The sequence below is a fragment of the Mastomys coucha genome, unplaced genomic scaffold (assembly GCF_008632895.1).
Source record: "Mastomys coucha isolate ucsf_1 unplaced genomic scaffold, UCSF_Mcou_1 pScaffold13, whole genome shotgun sequence".
NCBI lineage: Eukaryota > Metazoa > Chordata > Mammalia > Rodentia > Muridae > Mastomys > Mastomys coucha.
In genome coordinates this window covers 46,108,621-46,128,009 of record NW_022196895.1, presented here as the reverse complement: position 1 = coordinate 46,128,009, position 19,389 = coordinate 46,108,621, and the positions used below count along the sequence as shown (strand labels likewise).

At 40.9% G+C, this 19,389-nt stretch overlaps 1 protein-coding gene across 1 annotated transcript in view; it reads right to left on the bottom strand.

Moving 5' to 3' along the window:
* Nucleotides 1-19,389, bottom strand: part of Hsd17b4 (hydroxysteroid 17-beta dehydrogenase 4) — a 72,780-nt gene that overhangs the window by 24,100 nt on the left and 29,291 nt on the right. Inside the window, exons 10-17 of the mRNA XM_031365665.1 lie at nt 16,809-16,833; nt 15,138-15,266; nt 13,263-13,363; nt 10,941-11,177; nt 8,757-8,808; nt 5,842-5,913; nt 4,196-4,299; nt 2,612-2,677 (exon numbers count right to left, since the gene is read on the bottom strand). Of these exons, the coding sequence (XP_031221525.1) occupies nt 2,612-2,677; nt 4,196-4,299; nt 5,842-5,913; nt 8,757-8,808; nt 10,941-11,177; nt 13,263-13,363; nt 15,138-15,266; nt 16,809-16,833 (786 nt within the window). The remainder of the gene's footprint in view (nt 1-2,611; nt 2,678-4,195; nt 4,300-5,841; nt 5,914-8,756; nt 8,809-10,940; nt 11,178-13,262; nt 13,364-15,137; nt 15,267-16,808; nt 16,834-19,389) is intronic.

Sequence of the window (19,389 nt, the reverse complement as noted above, 5' to 3'; positions counted from 1 at the left end):
CTGAGTATAGAATAGTCTTTACAGGAGTGTGTTACAGTCAGGGTCGGGTCTGCCTCAAGATCTTCTCCTTAACAAGTCTCAGTCTGAGAAAGTCTTCACTTCTCAGTGCCTCAGTATTCCTTCCTGTAGTATGCTCCTCTAAATACAAGATTATGTGTGTTAGAAAATTAAGTGGTTATTTTTCAAAAGCAGTATACAAATAGCAAAACTACAAAAATATGAGCTATGATGTATACAATGAAAAAAAGACGCATCTCTGGGCCTCAAAGGGAAGTTATAAGACATCAGCTACATAATGGGTTGTGATAGGGCCTGGGTTCACATCCTGTGCTATCAGCGATGCACACATTTCTCACTGAGGAGAAAAAATAAATTAAGAGGCTGAGAGGGCTCACTTTCAACAAAAAAACTGGAGAAACTAAATGAGAGAAAACTCATGGGTAATGCCTCAGTGACTATTAGCAATTTCTAAAGCTTTTAACAAGATTTTAGCAACAATGTAAACCAACAAAGTCTTTGATTAGTACTTGATTAGATTTCCAGTCCTGCTCCACACACAGGACTGGAAACACATATGACTGCAGACGGAAACCCAAGAAAGTCCTCTCTTTTAGAGAACAGAATCAAACAAAAATACTCTACAAGAGCTGCCTGGAAGACAAAAAGCACCAAGGGGAACTTTGAGGTCCTGCAGGATACAGAAAGCTAAAAGTCCTTTTCAAAGTAAAGCACTTCCCTACAGTATTCCTGTACCCTCCATTAAGGAGTTAGCAAATGCAACTTTGCTACGGGAAAGAATGTACCAGCTCCAAACTAGCAGTCCTGGAAGCCAAGCCATCAGCTGATGAACGGCGTGCCGGAGGTAAACAGGTCCTCATGCTGTGCTCGCTGATGACAGACCTCTCCAGCCACTGCGCTGCTTCCTTGTCTGTCTTTCTCCCAGTCTCTGCCTGTCCTTTCAGCTCTTGTCCTTGTTTTCATTTTCTTTTTCTTGGATTTATTTTTATTGTATGTCTATAATTACTTTTGCTGCATGTATACTGTGCACCACATGCATGCCTTGTGCCCACAAAGGTCAGACGAGGGTGTACTGGATTCCCGGGAACTGAAGTTAACAGACAGTTGTGAGGTGCTGGGATTTAAACCTGGGTCCTCTGGAAGGGCAACCGGTGTTCTTAACCTGAGCCATCTCTCCAGACCCTGCATTTTCTTTTTCATTGTTCTTTTTCTTCCTCAGCTTCTCAGTCTATTCCTAACTCATGTTTAATTTTCACTGCTAACATCCACCTTCTGTCTGATCCCTCCTGGTTTCTACAGGGACGCATCACCTGTACTCTCAGAGCACCTACCACTGTGTGTCACTCTGCCCTTCCAGTCTCTAGCCAAGGCATCAGTTTGTACTTGGCTACTTCCAGCCTTTTATCAGTGTTTCTTAGTCACCTCTTAGTTAGAGGAAGCGCTTCTATGTGGAATGTTCTTTTAGAAAGACAAACATCTATTTCTTGGGAATGGTGCCTCATTTCATTCCTGTTCTGGAGGAATCCAACACCTGTCTAGTGATCTTCTGTGGAAAGCTACTTCACCATTATCTTTCAGGCCTTCAAGATTATTTTCTTCACATTTAAAGTATAAAGATTTGACCAGGATCCATCTCAGAGCTACTTATTAAAAATTAGCATTTTCTGGTAGCTATGCAAGTGATCCAGATAATCCTACCAAGCCTCTGTGATCATTTTGATTTTTTAGCCCCAAAAAAGAGATGTCCTAAATCTACAAGGGTCCCCCAAAAGAAGACCTGGTTTTCATATCTGTTTTCAATTTAGCACATAAACATTTTGTAAAATATAAACAATTACATTTTAACAAAAAGTACAACCTACTTACTAGGAACTGAAATTCTAACAGTACAGTTAGCATTAGACATGTATCTGGTGAGACCAGTTTGTCTCTCACTCTCAAACACAGTGCCTAGTAGTGAGAGCCATTTACTGTTTGGTCTTTTCCATGTATCACTGCATAGAAATCCTTATTTTCCATGAAACATTTGTTTTACTTGTACAGTCAGGCAGCTGCCAGTGAGAAAACTCTACTATGGACATTTAAACAGCATATGTGAGATGTGATATTTGTAGGGCTAAAACTAAACCATTAGTATTTGCTACTGACTAAAAAGTTACTGATACATATAAAACCCAGGACGAAGTTCATGTGCTAATGGCACAAGTTTTCCTGTTGGAACAGATCTGCTCATTCCAATGCTCACCAGTGTAACTCTGGCGTCATCTCTCACACAACACGGTTCTGTCCTCACCTACGCTCTGCTATCATTACCTCAACCTCTTCCCTGACAAACTGAAGCACTTCATCCCAGAGGAGGAAGCACTCGTAGACTACCTTTCTGCCAACCCAATCATTACTTGCAAGCCCTTCTTCATATTACTCCAAAGGATGACCCTCCTCCAAGAACTTATTCTACAAATCAAAGTCTGGTATTTAATTTTTCATTGCTTGGAATAAGATGCCTGAATTACTCCACTAAAGACACACAAAGGTATAGGATGTGCAGATTTTAACATCAGTATCATAAGCCAGGTAGACTAGTTCCTCTCACCTGATTCAGTGAGGTGGCATCTCTCAGTACAGCATCTGGAGGTCGACGTGGTACAGCTACAGCTGCCTGAAATCAAAGGGCACTGTTTGTCAACTTAGATATATATGATTCTCTTGCAAAACTGGCATCCAATAAACAGTCATGTATCAGTAAACTACATAAACTGGATAAAGAGGTTTTGTTAACATTTTATGTTCTGAGGAATATGACATTTCAAATTTCATAACTTCTAGTTTTTTATAAATTATAATTTCCCTGAAATTATTCTTTTCACTATAAGAAACATTATCAGAACCATTCTCCAGGTCACAGAGGACAAAAGACAGTTTTTCCTATATAATAGGACGATGACAACTCTGAGAATTAAACAATATATCTTAATTTGCCATGTTAGCAAACTAATCCAGCTTATCAAGTTTTTAAAGTTCAATTTTTATTATTAATTATGGGGGAAGGAAGCACACAAGAACGCAGGCACACATGAAGGCTAGACTCCCCTGTAATTAGAGTTACACTGTAATGTATTCAAAGAGCTATATCAATAGTTTAGCTATTTATATAGAAATAAAATATTGTCACCATTACATAAATTTTATACAATAAAGTCAGCTTTTCTAATTACAGTGTTGATAATTTTTCACTATAAAATGCCAAGCTAAGATATTATCAAATTTATCCCACAAATCCCAAAAAGCATTCTCCTAGAAGGCCGCAGAGGAAGAAGCTACTTGTACAGTAAGCGGGAGGATGGGGGATGGGTAGGGAAGGGGGAGGAAAGGCACCCCAGAAAACCCATTCAGCAACAGTAAGTCCCTCTTGTAGAAGAACAAAGAATGCTGGGTGTGGCGGCTCATTCCAGGGAAGCTGAGGCAGGAGGACTGCTACAAGTCTGAAGTCAACCTGCTCTATAGAATTAGACTTAAATCTTAAAAATATCAAAAGAGGGTGAAGCTGGAGAGACAGCTCAGCAGACAGTGAATGCACTGCTGTTGCAGGGGATTAATGTTCAGTTTCCAGCACCCACCATGCCCAGGAGGAGTCTGATGCTCCTGTCTCCCTCAGACACCTGCACATATCCACACACATACACATAATTAAAAATAATTTTTTAGGGCTGGAGAGATGGCTCAGTGGTGAAGAACACTGACTGCTCTTCCAGAGGTCCTGAGTTCAATTCCCAGCAACCACATGGTGGCTCTCAGCCATCTATAATGGGATCGGATGCCCTCTTCTGGTGTGTCTGAAGACAGAGAAAGTGGACTCACATACATAAAATAAATAAATAAATCTAAAAAAAAGAAAAAGAAAAAAATAATTTTTAAAAAAAAATAAAAGTAGACAGTGGTCATCAGACAGGAAAGCGATGATGGAAGCCATCATGTCCATGGTGAAGAAGCAGCCGTGTGGCCAAGGCAGGAGAGCAGGCACAAGTCAGATAATCCAGAGCAGGAGGGCAAAATTCCCACACACAATGTTTGAGGACATGCAAATGCTTTCTTCTCTATTATGTACTGGACACATATACTGAACTGCTATAATGTGCCCCATAAAGATGTACAAATATAATAACTTAAAAAGTCTTACTTTGAGTTTTTCTGATGTCCGTTTTCCACCAAAGCCCCCAGAGCCAATAACAAAGAGAGAGAACTGATTATAGCATATAAGTTCCTTCCCAGAATAAGAATAAACTATAAAAGAAGCAAAGGGGAAAAATTAATTATTACACAAAGATCTGCCTAGAGAACGAAGACAGGCTTACCAATTCCTTTAATGGTTTCAATAACAAAATATGGGCAGAGCTAAGTCGGCAGTACAGTAAGTGTAGGTTTGCACAACTCTACTGCAATGTTCTCATCTCCAGTCTCTGAAGGCAAAAAGAGCTTCCCTATCCCTTTCACTGTGGACAGCGAGGGTTTTTTTAACCTCCTAAATTCCCCAACTACCATCTATATCAAATTTTTATCTACCACAAATATGAAAACTTGAGCTACCACACTCAAACTCTAAAGTGCTGTCAAAGCACCATGGAAGAACATGGACCTAAAGAGCCAGTGACCAAGAGCTGCCTAGGGTAGGAGGTCCCAGAGAATGTCATCCTGCCCATTTTGTTCACCACTCTATCCCTGGGAAAAAAAAAAAAAGAGTTCCTAATACACAAAGATTCCTCTGAGTGCCAAGATCATTATCATGTGCAACCAATATATGGCTTTTAATGCATTTCTGTATCAACGGTATTTGAATTTACACTGTGTTTACCGGGATACAGTCCCATGGCAAGTCCAGGAGTACCAGCATGGTCTCCAGTATTCACCACAGAACCAGCGTCAGGCAGAGAGGCATTTCCACTGTTCTCAACAGCAAACTTAACACCTCTACTTCCTTTCTTCTTAAGCTTAAGTTTTTGTACTGTGTCTTTAGTTTATGTTTAATAACTAGCACTCTATTAACTCAATACTTATTAAAAACTTCTATAAGCTTTTTCCTAATATAAGCCCCTTTGTACTGCAGATAAAATGTGGCTACAGTGTTCAAACAATATGATAAGTTCAACAGTCTAGAAACCTAACTGCAATGTAGAATAATCAAGTTCCAAACAGCTAGCAGAGAAAAGAGCATCAGTAACACCACCCAGTTACACCAACTCTCCCACAGTGGCCATAACTCTTCCTGTGACTTGTCCAAGATCACGTGTCTTGTGTATGGGCCTAAGTTACAGTGTTTCACCCACTGACATGTCCCACCTGTCCTAGCCTCTTAGCCCCAACTTATTGCCCCTCCTCCCTTATTTTTCTTAAAAATCCATGAAATTTTAAACTGCTTACTTTGCTTTCTTTTCTTTTTTTAAAGATTTATTTTATGTGTATGAGTACACTGTAGCTGTACAGATGGCCATGAGCCATCATGTGTATGGCTCCTGTTGATCTCAGGACCTTGCTCCGGCCCCACTCGCTCTAGCATAATTTACTGTAGCTGTCTTCAGATGCACCAGAAGAGGGTGTCCAATCTCATTACAGGTGGTTGTGAGCCACCATGTGGTTGCTGGGATTTGAACTCAGGACCTTCGGAAGAGTAGTCAGTGCTCTTCCCCGCTGAGCCATCTCGCCAGTCCTACTTTGCTTTCTTATGAACTATAAAATGAATACAAACTTCTGAATCGATCTCTGTGGTGATGTATGTTACATGAAAAGCCTATCAATCTAATGGCATTATATAAGAATTAAAACTGTTACCGTCCATAACAATCACTATGCCAGAGCCTTTATCCAGGATGTCAGCAATAACTGCTTCACATTTTAATTCTCCTAAAATTAAAGTGAGATAAATAATTATGTTAAAACACCACAGAATTTACCAGTTTTCCACTTGACTCAGCAAAGTTAAAAAATTATAGTTTTAAATATTTTCCCCAACTACTAAAAAAGGAATTCAGTATACAGAACACTTAAATTGCTAAATTTGAAACATGAATATTTCTGATACAAAAATTTTAAAAACTAATACAGTGCCTCCTCTTAGAAGGGCTAATTGTCATCTAAGTGCTGGGTAAGCAGCACCAGTGAAACACGTTCTACGAATTAACTCTTCACTCCTCACTTAGCTGGGTAAACTCTGTGGCTGAAAAGAACAAAAGCCAAGACAATGGCCAACAGCAGTGGTGGAACCTTGTGGAACACAGGCAGCTGGGAAGGGTAGGAAGGAAAGGGGAGGAGAGAGGATGATCAGAAAGTGTTATACACAAGTATGAAACTGTCAAAAAACATTAAGCTTTTAAAACCTGTCTTTCTCTTTTCTCTACACAACTAGGATTAACACCCTGCCTCAAAGCCACACAACATGAGTGTCAGCCTTGATTCACAGACAGCACATCCCTGTTGATAGTTGACCTACAAAGACAGTAATTTTTAAGTTAATCCCAAAGTCAGAGGATAGCTATTTAGGAATTTAACAGGAAAACGGCAAACTCGCTGGCATCTCAGATTCAGCACGCTGGCTGCAGAGAGGAGAAAGCCCCAAGTGGAACAGGAATGGAGGCAGAGGACACCTGGGTGAGGGAGAAACGAAGCCAGCAAGAGGGGGAACTCGATGACAGAAAGAGAAGACTCCAGACCCAAAGAGAACCAAATGACGTCCTGAGTGTCTACAGGTGGGAGGTGGAAATGATAAAAGTGTTTCAGAGGCTGACAGCGGGATGCTTTCCAGTCTGTTTACGAGTCCTCTGTAAAGCCTGGTACCTTCAGAATGGAGTCTGAACTTCTTTACCTGAAGCTCAAGGGCCTGTGGCAACCTTTCTCGTCTCTGTCCTTCTGTATTCTCAAATCTTGCTACACTCCCCAACTGGTCCGTAAGGAAGCAAGAGCTGTTTTCAGTGTCCCTGAGAGCCTCCACCTGCAGAGTGTGAGGATTAAGGAGGTACCACCAGGCCTGGCTTGCCTGGCATATTTCAGTACGCATATTTCCTAGGAGTAATTTTAAAACTAACAAACACACAGAGACATGACTGCATGGCAAGACATGCTTAAAGGTGTAATGAGGGCTCTCACAGGTTGGGGGGCAACCAACAGCTATCTAATTTGACTAAGGATCATGCAACATGAGGAAGATTGTGCAACATGAGGGAAATCATGCCTGGTGCTGGAAACATAACCAGCTTCCAGGACCTGTGAGGTCATGGACATTAGAAAATTACCACTGCCATTTGCTAGACTGGCATAATGTCTTACTATGTTCTCAATCTTATCCTTATACCTACAGGCAAGTATAGCTTTCACCCCTCATCACAGAAGCCTCTCTTCACAGCACAGGGAGATCATTACAGAAAGCCACAACTGGAGCAATGCACAGATCAAAATGAATGGTGGAGATCCCAGCCCAACAAATACATCTACATCACATGATCAAAAGATCATGAAAAACCAGCCCCATGGAAACATCTACAGCACAGCTATTCCATCTATGGCTCAGGGAACATGAAAGAGGAAAAAGACAGACTGAAAGAGCTGGAATTTCAGGAAATCACCTATGAAACAGTCTCTCCTCCATACGACTGAATGCGTAAGACCAGAGCAACCGCACTGTCAGTGACATTTCAACACAGGAGGGAAATTTATAAAGCTCCACTCCTAGACAAAGAACTATAAGCAACTATTGACTATGAACGAGGAGAATTATCCTCTCCCAAGAATAAGTCCCCTTATTGGTTGTCCAAAAGAGTGGTCAGCCCTGAAACCATATACACACCAATAACAAAACCTAGCTTGGTGAGTTATATTTATATGTATTTGTGTGTGTGTGTGTGTGTGTGTGTGTATGTGTGTGTGTGTGTGTAACAATAATCAAAGAAAAAAGGCTACCAACTTCAGAGTGGGGGTACATGGGAGAAGTTCAAAAGAAGGTAGCTAGGCAGGACTGGAGGGATGAAAGGGGGAATTAAATTAATATTTTAAAATATAAGTATGGATCTGGGGATAGAGTTTGGTAGGCAGGGTGCTGCATACCATGAAAAGCCCCTTGGCTCCATCCCTAGTGTCACATAAATCTGGTGTAGTGGGTCAAGCCTTAATCCCAGTAATCAGAAAGTAGGAGGAGAAAGACCAGAAATTCAAGATAACCCATGCTAGGGAAGAAGTTGAAGCCCACCCTAGGCTACAAGAGATATATTATCTCAAAAAGTATAAGTGGATGGATGGGTGGATAGATGGATGCATGGACAGAGAGAGATAGGATATGATAGGACAGATAAACTTTGGCAAACAAATTATTACTGAGAAAAGAAAAAGTATTTGGTAGGCTGGTTTTCTTCTCTTCAAAGGCATTAGGAAAAAAATGACAAATTTATCTTTCAGCATTGTTTGCTTTATGCAAATCAAGATAAACATAAACAATCACAGAAGCAATATCTGACATATAATCATATGATATATGTTAATATAGATAAACTGATAGGATTAAACCAAAAATTTCACTGTTGATAGAAGAAAAAGGAGATCTAATAGATACTAGTTAATATCATTATCTACTTGAAGGTTACACATGGACATTTCTAGTGTTCTGTTGGGTTGGTCTATGTCAGTTTAACACAATGAGATGGTTTGAAAGGTTAACTAGAAAAGTAAAGCACAGTATTAGGCAATTCACATAAACTCACCTGATCGTGGAAGTGGCTTATACAACTCCAAGTACTGCTCCCCGTGAAGAGCCTATGTTATAACAAATGTAACTTTATTAGCAAACGTTCTTGTACTAGTTTCTCCCTGTGGGTACTGCTAAGCACAGATGCGCTTCACTAACCATACCTCCTGTGTGATCTAGCTCAGTATAGCTTTTGCTTAGTCATGCAATATAGACATAACTAGCTCAACAGCATAAAGACAAACAGATCTTTTGGAGGAAAGAAGAAAGACCCAGGGATCCTTACTGGATGACTCAGTCAGGCTCTGTTCCAAGTGTTTATAATAATGCCTAGAACATACTGAGCATTCAGAAAGTGTCTGCTACTGAGCATTCAGTAAGTGTCTGCTCAATACAAATGAACCAATGGACTTGGGCTGGTACCTTCAAGTCACACAAGCCAAGTAGAGAGACTCAACTAAAACACAAAGATAAACCTTACAAGTATATCCAAGGTCATGGATATGCTTGTAACATATCCATTAATATCACAATCCATAAACACGAATGTCAACTTTCCCTTCATGCATGTCAAAGCGTAGAAACCAAGCACACTGTACGGAAAAAGCAACCTAAGCTCAGGGTGGCAAGGCAGCACATGGAGCATAAGCAGTCCAAGCCCCACCCTACTAGAGTAGAAAGAAGGAAAGAGAGGAACGAGGGTGGCGGAAACAGGAAGGAGTGCCTTCCTCACTGGACCATGCTGCCTTGACACCCTAAGCCTGGAGAACACATCTCCACATGGCTGTCACTTCTCATGGTGGTTTGATAGGAATGGCCCCCATATACTTCGTGTGTTTGAATGTGTGACCCATAGGAAATGGCACGATTAGAAGGTGTGGTTTTGTAGAAGTTAATGTTGTCACTGGGGGACAGGTTGTGAGGTCTTGTATGCTTAAGGTATGCCCAGTGTGGCACAGTCTCTCCCTGCTGCCCTAGGATCAAGATGTCCAGCAGTATGTCTGCCTTCATGCTGCCATGCTTCCTGCCATGATGATAATGGACTGAACCTCTGAAATGTAAGCCAGTTTATAAGAGTTTATAAAGCTACCATAAGAGACACGGTGTTTGTGGTGTCTCTTCACAGCAAAAAAACCCTAAGACATTCCTGGTCACAGAATGTGAGCATCTTATTCAGCATATAACATGGGAGAGAGATTAGAAAAATCCAGCCCAGGTTTCTGGCCCTTTTTTCCAATGTTATCAAATAGTCTAAGAAAATTGGTTCCCATCTCCTGCAATAGGAAAGGCATTGGCAATGGGTTGATCAGTTCAACTAGACAGAAATCTGCGCACAGCTCTCATTCAGTGATCTGTTCGCGGCTGTTGTAAGAAGGAAGCCTTGTGGCAATTACAAGGACTTCAGCTTATACTCTTTTTTTGCCCCATAAGATTTCTTTTCTTACTTTAGTTTTTGAGCATTTCATACAGTGAGTTTTGATAGTGTCCAACCCTCCATTCCAGTCCCTCCCAGATTCTCCTCTCACTCCCTACCCACCCAACTTCATGTCTTTTGACTTTAATCCCAACAAGACCAGTTTATGCTGCCCACATACTTGGATGTGTGATCTTCAACTGAAGCCCGGTTAATTACCAGGCTGTACTCAGAGAAAATTGTCTCTCCTTCTCCTAGCAGCTAACAATTGCCAACAGCTCCATGGCTAGGGGGTGGGAATGTGTGTCCAGCTGTCGTCAGATGATGCTCTTGATGAGCACAGGCATGGCTAGGGGGTGGGAATGTGTGTCCAGCTGTCGTCAGATGATGCTCTTGATGAGCACAGGCAGTCTGTAGCCCCTTAAACTGAGGAATGATGTGAACCAGATATATTCACTCTCTGACTCAGTCTTTCTGTGTGCAGAAACCTAAATCTAGTTACTTACAATTATGGTAGAGAGAGAATTAGCAGCATTATCCCAGGATTACAGGACCATAGATCGGTATACTCTTCTTGGAACTTGAAACTAACTCTCCCCTCTTTTATTCATGAAAAAAATCAAAAAAATATACTAAATTATGATTCCTAAGCCAACCACCCTAGTCAATGCGTATTCATATTATGTAAAAACCATATGTATGTAGTTGTACATAGTAATGTAGGATCAGACGTTTATCAACAACATTTAAATAAACAGGAAAAAACAATGTTCTTGGTAGGTATACCTTTGCAAAGTTGAATGACAGCCCAGGAACATCTGCCAGCCCTCCACTCATCATGGACTTCTGAGCGACAATGACTCCAAAGGTAGGCAGACAGGAGAAGTCAGCACTGCCTTCATAAACAAACTTCAAATCCTCTGGATTTTTGACTGAAGCTCCTACTCCGAGGGCATACATAATACTCTCCAGTTCCGTATACGAAGTAGAAAATGAAGGAAATTTATAGCCAATAGCAGCAGCCTAAGAGAAGGGCAGAAAGACTGTTAGCCTCCGCAGCAGCACCTGCTGGCCCCTACTTCAAATCACAATTGTAAGCTAACAATATTCTCAGGCTTACAATCAGACTTCTAACTGACAGTGACGGATTCCTAGGTCACAAAATACCAGGGGAGTATGCAATAAATCATTTTTTACTTATCTACTACACTTTGTTTTTTTCCCCTCTCATTGAGAATTGATTTCCCCTCAGGTAATATATTGTGGTTACAGTTTGCCCTCCCGTTTCCTCCCCACCTCCCCTCCATTTGCCTCTACACCCTTCCTGTCTCTCACTATAAAACAGGTTTCTAAGAATAATAAAGTAAATGTGTGTGTGTATGTGAAACATGATAAAAATAAAACAAACAGATCAGAATAGGACAGAATAGGCAGACAGAAGGAACAGGCCCAAAAAACAGATATAGACACAGAGACCCACTCATTCACATACTCAAGAATACCATAAAAACACTAAACTGGAAAACATAATACATGTGCAAAGGACCTATAGGCTAAAAAGAGAGGAATATACATATAAATACATACATAGATATTATTAAATAAAGATAAATATATGTATGTATATATTATTGAAATAAAGATGGATATAAATATAGATCTACGTATCCTGACCTGACATCACTGCCAGCTAACAGTACGCTGACACATGTCACAGAGCTAGAGCCCTCCTGTTACTGTTCCTCATACAGCGACAAGCACCTGACTGGTAACCACACCAGCGGGTTCTAATAGTTAACAATGATTTTCCTCAAAAGATCTTGTGGGCAAAAGGAAAAAGGGAAGGAACCATTAAAATAAACATCCTTTCCCAAAAACTTAGAAAAATCGTTACTGAAGGAAGGTGACTGGTAGCAAAGAAGACACTTGTCAAACTGAAGAAAAGCAACAAAGCAAAGTTACACTTCAATGTCCAGCTTCTGTTTGTTCATTCTATCCCCATCCTTTCTTATATAGTTCACAATAAATCACCCATTTGCTTTTTAATTATAAGTTAAGGATAATTTTATTAAAATGTTTTGGAATTGTTTAAATTTCAAAATATTCTTGACTCGGGCATTTCAGCACAGAGGCCATGTTCTCTGGTTGGCAGGATAAAGGGGAACGTGACCAGGAACCTGCAGCACAGACTGCCTACCAGCCATCAGTGCCATCCCTACCCAAATTTGCCCAAAAAATTCAATCTATTTCAAAAGCATTTAAAGTGAGCCATGAGGAGATAGAGAAGGTGACAGTGACAGCACACATAAACACCAGACACCTCAATGTGGCATAGACTGTTGTGACTGACAGCAACAGCACACATAAACAACAGACACCTCGATGTGGCATGGACTGTTGTGACTGATAGTGATAGCACACATAAACAACAGACACCTTGACGTGGCATGGACTGTTGTGACTGACAGTGACAGCACACATAAACAATAGATACCTTGTCACCTCAGGTCCTACCCAGCAGCAGCAGAGCTTCTCCCTCTCCGACCCTGGGTTACTTTTCAAATAGCATGGAGGGTGTAGGCTAGTCACCACATCAACCTAGCAACTACCTTGATTCATCATAACCCCAAAGAAAGACTATCAAAATGTACATGCAAAACAGAGAAAATGTACCCTGAAAACAGAGAAAGCTTTCAGCTTCTGAATCTATTACCAGTGCCAAAAGCAGAAGCTCAGCTGGTACCTTCTGCTCCCACACTCACACACTAAGGAGAGCTTTAGAAAGCAATACCCAAAACCCTCCTCTCCTTGCAAGACAGTCCTCCATCAAAGCAGAACCATGGTACTGACCAGGAAAACCTCAGAGGAAAGCTGGAAAGATGAATAGAATTATCTGGACAGCTGCAGAGTTGGCTCACATGAGCATCATGGATTCCTTATATGTCAACTGAGCCCATTCCAAAGACAATCATAACAGTGAACACACGGCACTGATTTTCTCCATGATGAACTACAGAGTGACTACCTCCAAAAGAAAGGCTATAGTGGAGGGAAGGAGGGAGAGAGGGAGGGACTGTAGAAAGGTGAGCTGCAGGCACTTCTACTTACAAATCCTGATGTGGCTGCAGGTGTCGTGTGACTGGTATGATTTGGTGAGATTCCTTCTGAATCTACTTTATGTAAAACTTCGACTATACCACCTGTTGATTCTACAATTAAAAAGATAAGAAAAGATGGAGCTTTACTGTAAAATCTGAGTTAGGAAAACTGCAATATGCTAGAGAAGGGCTACCACACACTTCTCACCCTCCCACTCCAGTGGACAGCCTCGCAGCCCTGCTTACTAACCTACGTGGGTTATTTAAAACCAAGAGGACACGAACTTGAGACTGGGGAAGGATAAGAGAACATACGGTGATCTGGGAGCAGCCAGAGGAAAGAGTTCAGCAAATATGATCACAATACATTTTTATATTTTATATATATACACACACACACACACACAACATTTTCAAAGAATTGATTTAAAATACTATATTTTTAAAAGGAGGCCACATAAATTGCACGGTACTGGGTGGTACAGAGCATGCCCATGGTCCTGAGTTCCACCCTCAGCATCACAAAAAATAAATTCGCATAAAAGAACCTCTGCATCAAAAGAACTTAACATTTAGTTCATAAGCTGTACATCCAAAACAAGAGCAGTAAGGAGCGGTTACCACTGGGTGTTCACATGGTAGAAGTTTAGCTAACAGAAAAGCAACCCAGCCCAGAGTCTCTGGGAATATCTTACTGAACATTTCTAAAGAAGTCCTAAAATAATGAGGAGGTGAAAAAGGAGGAGGAAGACAGAAGAGAGCACAAAAACAATGTGCTGAATCAATGTACACCTACAACTAAACAGAGATGAGGCACTGTCAGGGCAACAGCAAAAACTGTCAGATTAAGAGCATGTGGGGAGGGACCGGAGAGATAGCTCAGAGGTTAAGAGTGCACACTGCTCTTACAAAGGGCCTGACTTCAGTCCCTAGCACCCACGCAGGGGACTTCACAACCTGTAACTCCAGCACCACATACGTGATGTCCTCTTCTCAGCTCCACAGGAATCTGCACTCATGTGTGTACACCCATGCATAAACACACACACACACAATTAAAAGTAAATGTAAAAATAAAAAGAGCATATGGCTAGAAAATGTAAGACTCTGAAACCACCCAGCATTTGGGGAGAAGGTGTATGTAGCACAAATGAGTACACACCGTCAGTCATCCATCTACTACACACCAACCAAACACACAGGATTAAGAAACACTGAACAAACTGGCTGAGGCACAACACTGTCTTCAGTATGAAGAGTCCTAGCTGATGAGGTTTGGTCTCTTGCTATGTATTGTAATGCTAAATACTGGCCCTGGTTACCCTTGGGGAGAGAGAATCCTCTCCTAGCCAAAGTAATAGTATGTAATCTTGCTTCTTAATTTAAAATTATTGTTTGAATAAAGGTGCTGATAGCCTATAGCTGGACAGAAGAGAAGTAGGTGGGGCTTCAACCCCAGGACTCGGAATCTGAGGAGGACCACGAGGGGAAAGGAGAGAAAGGCAGAGGGAGAAGACGCCATGGGGTAGATGAGTCTTGAAAAGATGGCCATGAGAACTGCCCAGATGGAACATGACAAGTTATAACTTGGGGTTATTGGCAAAGAAGAAGCTATAGTAGCTTAGAGAGTAGATATCTGCCCAGCTCTTGTGCATTAAAGGCTTATTATAAATGTAACAGTTGGGCGCCTTTCCTCGGGGAACTGAATAATCAAAGGTGGGGTGGAAACCCCTGACTCAGAATAAATCCTGACTACAACAGAAACTATGTTCCCCACACCATGTGTCACTATCACCATAGTAGAAACAGACGAAACTGCTCATGGAAAAGACAGCCGGTCACCACCTCTGCTCCCTGATCAGGACCAAATGACTCAGGACTCTACCTTGAATGGTCTGTGGCTTGCTGGCATTGCTGAAGTCACAGATCTTCTCCCAGTTGTCCCTCACTGCCTCGGGAGTCATGGGCTGATTCCGCTTTCTGACGATGGCTCCAAGGGTCCTCTCCCAGCGTACTAGTCATGGAAAGAAAACGTGAGACTAAACACATACCTTAAAGACAGAACATAAGATGCTCAAGGGCCCATCTTCAAGATAAGGGAAAATCATAGAGAAAGGAATACATTCGTCTCTAAAATACCCATTAGCTGAAATGTCAGTTTGTAGAGAAAGATCTGCAGGTGAAGGCAGAGGGAAAAGAACAGGAGTACAGCGTAAGGACATAAATGGGTGAAAGTATAGATGTGAAACCTACCATTGCCTAGGGTAAGTAACTCACATCAAGTTAAATGGCACAGAATTAAAGCAGAGTTACAATAAACTTAAAAAATACACGTGAAGCTGAAGAGAGAACTTCCCTAACTGTCAGGCACTCCTAACAGCAGAGCCTCTTGCTGAACCTAAAGACCAAGACACCCATGGTCAAGCCAAAGGCCCAGCTTACAACCGCAGATCACTCAGCAGAGCTGCTTCCCTCTCCTATGGAAGTGACGGCGAGCAGAGGTTACAAACCTGTCACAAACTCTGTACTCCATGGCCACCATTCTCGGCTCGCCCTCCATTCCCACAGCCCCACCAGAACCACGCAGGGTCACAAGAAGTGCAGCTGCTCTTGAGTTCTCTTAGAGATTTAACACTGTTTTCTTTTTTAAACATTCCATAGGAATAACTAACTAGTAATAACATTTAAACATGATAGCAGAACACTAGTGACCATTCAATTTAAGACATCTTAAAGAAATGAAAAATATACCAGTTTCTAGATTTTTCCTACTGAAAAAGTGCCCATGTGTAGCTGTTACTGCAGCACTTATCTTGATATTTTAAATAGGCATCATTAAAATACTCAAACTGAGAAATATAAGTCACTTTGTGTTTAACTAGACTGGAGTTATTGATGCATATATCATACACATACACACACACACACACACACACACACACATATATATTACAATGTGTGTACCAATGTCCTCCAGTGATATTAAGTCTTCAAACAATTCAATTAATTCTATGATTAACTGTGATACCAACAGACAACTAAGCTGATAACCTGAATTTTTTACATTTTTTAATGTTATAAGGCAACCACCATATTTTCTTCCCCGCCTCTCTCCCTCTCTCTCTCCTGACATCTTACAGTCTAAAAAGACGAGACTTACATGAGAGAGTTTGAGAAGCTGCCTGTCCATCTAGAACAAGCTCCTCCCATCTTTCAGGCAGTTCTCTCTCCCACTCACTGTTCTGATGAAAAAGCAAGACGCATGTGGGAAGCCAGAGCCATTGGAGGATAGATGTCAACAAAACAGAAAGCACAGTATCTGAAGCAAGGAAGATAACCAAGTGCAAACTATAGGGATAGCACAGGTCCTTAAAAGTACGAGCGGCCTGTAGAATAATTCCCATGCTATAGTACCTTTTGCTGGACCAAGCATTCAAGTCTGTATAAGTATACACTAGTGATTAAGCGTTTGACAAGATCCTTATCCATCTCTAATGGCTAAACAGGCTATAAAAGGAAAAAGTCCATCACAATCCAAAACCCAACAGAGACTTACATTTTCCAATCCATCCTGCTCCAACCTAACAAAGGGAAGGAAAAAGACATATCATCTAATGTAAATCATTACAAGAACATCTTAGTTATGAGAAGCACTAAGATGCTAGCTGACATGAATGAGACATTCTAGCCCCGCGCAAACCCCCTGGCTCCACACTTTTGCAATGCCAATGGCATCAAAGCAGCAGCCTGCAGCAGGCATAGCCGTGGGGCTTCCTGAGGCCGGGATAAGGACCACACTCTAATTTTCACAGGAAGAGATCATGTGTTTTATTTCTGCAATATTATAGGAATTGTTCAAGCAACCTTAAAGAGGACAACATGTGATTAAAGAAACTCATCTTCTTACACACTATTGGCCAGACCTTATTGGAATTCCACATTGTAACAGAAGAAACTCACCACAGCAGACACCGTAGTGGCTCTAGGCCAAAAGTATGAATTCTCATCAACGTTTGCCTTTACTATGCTCTGCTGGGCTTTAATATATCCAATTAATGGGGTGTTAATCAGCTGTGGTTGTGACTACACGCTAGGGCAAAGGGGAACTGGGAAAAGAAGCAGATTCTCAAGAAAGCAACTGAAAACGTCCTAACACTGGCCTTTCAATGAGCAAACCTCAAACTACTTGTCACTGGTTATGTAAAAACAAACCAAAACAGTCCACCTTTCTGACTGAACCAAAGCTTTATACTAAGCAACAATATGGCTAGCTATTTCCTTCTATCTAAAACATGTAGCCTATGTTAGGATCACACTGAACTACCTAAACTGACTACAAAGTCAGAGCCTCCATAATACAATGTGGTTATTTCTTCCTTTGCTAGCTGGAAGAGACAGGGCATTCGTCCTGCCCAAGGCTCACTGTGGGCAGAACACAGTTTCCCTGCCCACCTCAGCAAACACTGTGAGTGGCCCTTCTCACAGCGGCTGGTTCTCTGTTTGCTCCCAGTTGACCTGGCTTGAGCCTTGCAAAGCATATTTCATTTCTGACTCTTTCCAAGCCTTTCCTCTGGTTTCCCCTTAATTCTCTGGAAGGTGTTCAAGGGTCAGCATCTCCAACCTTGGCCCACGTCACCTGACTGAGATGCTCCTCCAGCTATCTGCTAACAGCATCACCTTTAACCACATGGGCAAAGTAACAAACTATAAACTCTTCTCATGGGCCAAAGCAACTGCACCAGCCAGACTAATCTGCAACTAGCACTAACAACTCCAGAAATCCATCAGAACTTTACAAAGCATACTTATGGCTCAGTGGTTACAAGCACTAGCTGCTCTTCCAGAGGTTCTGAGTTCAATTCTCAGCAATCATGGTGGCTCACAGCCATCTGTAAGGGAATCTGATGCCCTCTTCTGGCCTGCAGATGTATATGCAGCGAACACTCTAACTTTTAAAAAAAGTTCACAAGATAATAAAAGCAAATAACAACATATCACTTTATATGTATGCATGATCTTTAGCTGTATGGAAGTAGAGATGAGGATGTATAAAAGGTCCATCTAAAGAAAGAATCTATGTAAAATGCACATATAATAATAAACTGGAAGGAAACACTTAAAAAAACATTAATGGTAGTTCTCTGGATAGTAATGTGTGGCTTTTATTTTCTCCTATCCACATTCCTGTGTATTTAAGATCTCCACAAAGATGATACATTAGTTTGTGTGGTTAATATTATAACTATAAAGAAATAAGTAATATTTTGGTTCCTAACTAGGTAAAAAGAGATCAGACCAAATTTCAAACTCTAAGTGACTCAATATTATTACATTTTTTTCTAGTCTGTAAAATTACTAGTGCAAAGTTCTTTTTGCATCTAATTTCCATAATTCAACACTCAGTTGGTCTGATTAGAAAGGTGGAGGCACATAAAGGAGATGTTTTCCTTTAGTTATTCATCAGCTCTTAATTCAAATCAAATTAGCAAATAACATATCACTTCAAACTGAAGGAGGGATTTTGCTAAGAAATATTTTGAATGTTATAGTCTACATACAATAGATTCATTATTGACAGAATTTCAAAAATGGGGTAGAGTCTAATATATAACACTTTAGGCTAAAAGAAAAATATCAAACACAAATAGATACGCAAAAATATGTAAATTAGCTGAGATGGTGGCCCAAGGCCTTAACTTCAATCCCTAGTGTACAAATGATTCCAACAAAAGGTGGAACTGTATGCAGCTTTTGTTTTACAATAGACTTTGAAAGCTTCACAATAGGAAGGAGCAAATGCTTTCTGCTGAAATTAAAATAAAAAAACTATATTTACTGTCACAAGTCAAACACAATATCTACTATATTTATAATTAAAGTTGCAAGAAGGAAACACTGGGCTCCCATGCCATGGGTTTTTAATGATCTGTAGCTGTCACAAAGACCTCCAGAAAAACTAAAGCTCTGGGGCACTAATTTACAGTCACCCCTGCAAGACAGCAAGTACGGGCCAAACGTTCAAATTCTGGCCTAACTGACTAACCATCTGCTTTATCATTCAGCTTATCAAATCAATAAGACTGTCTATATTTTACTGAACACATCAAATCAGCCACATTGCAATTAGGAAAAAGTTA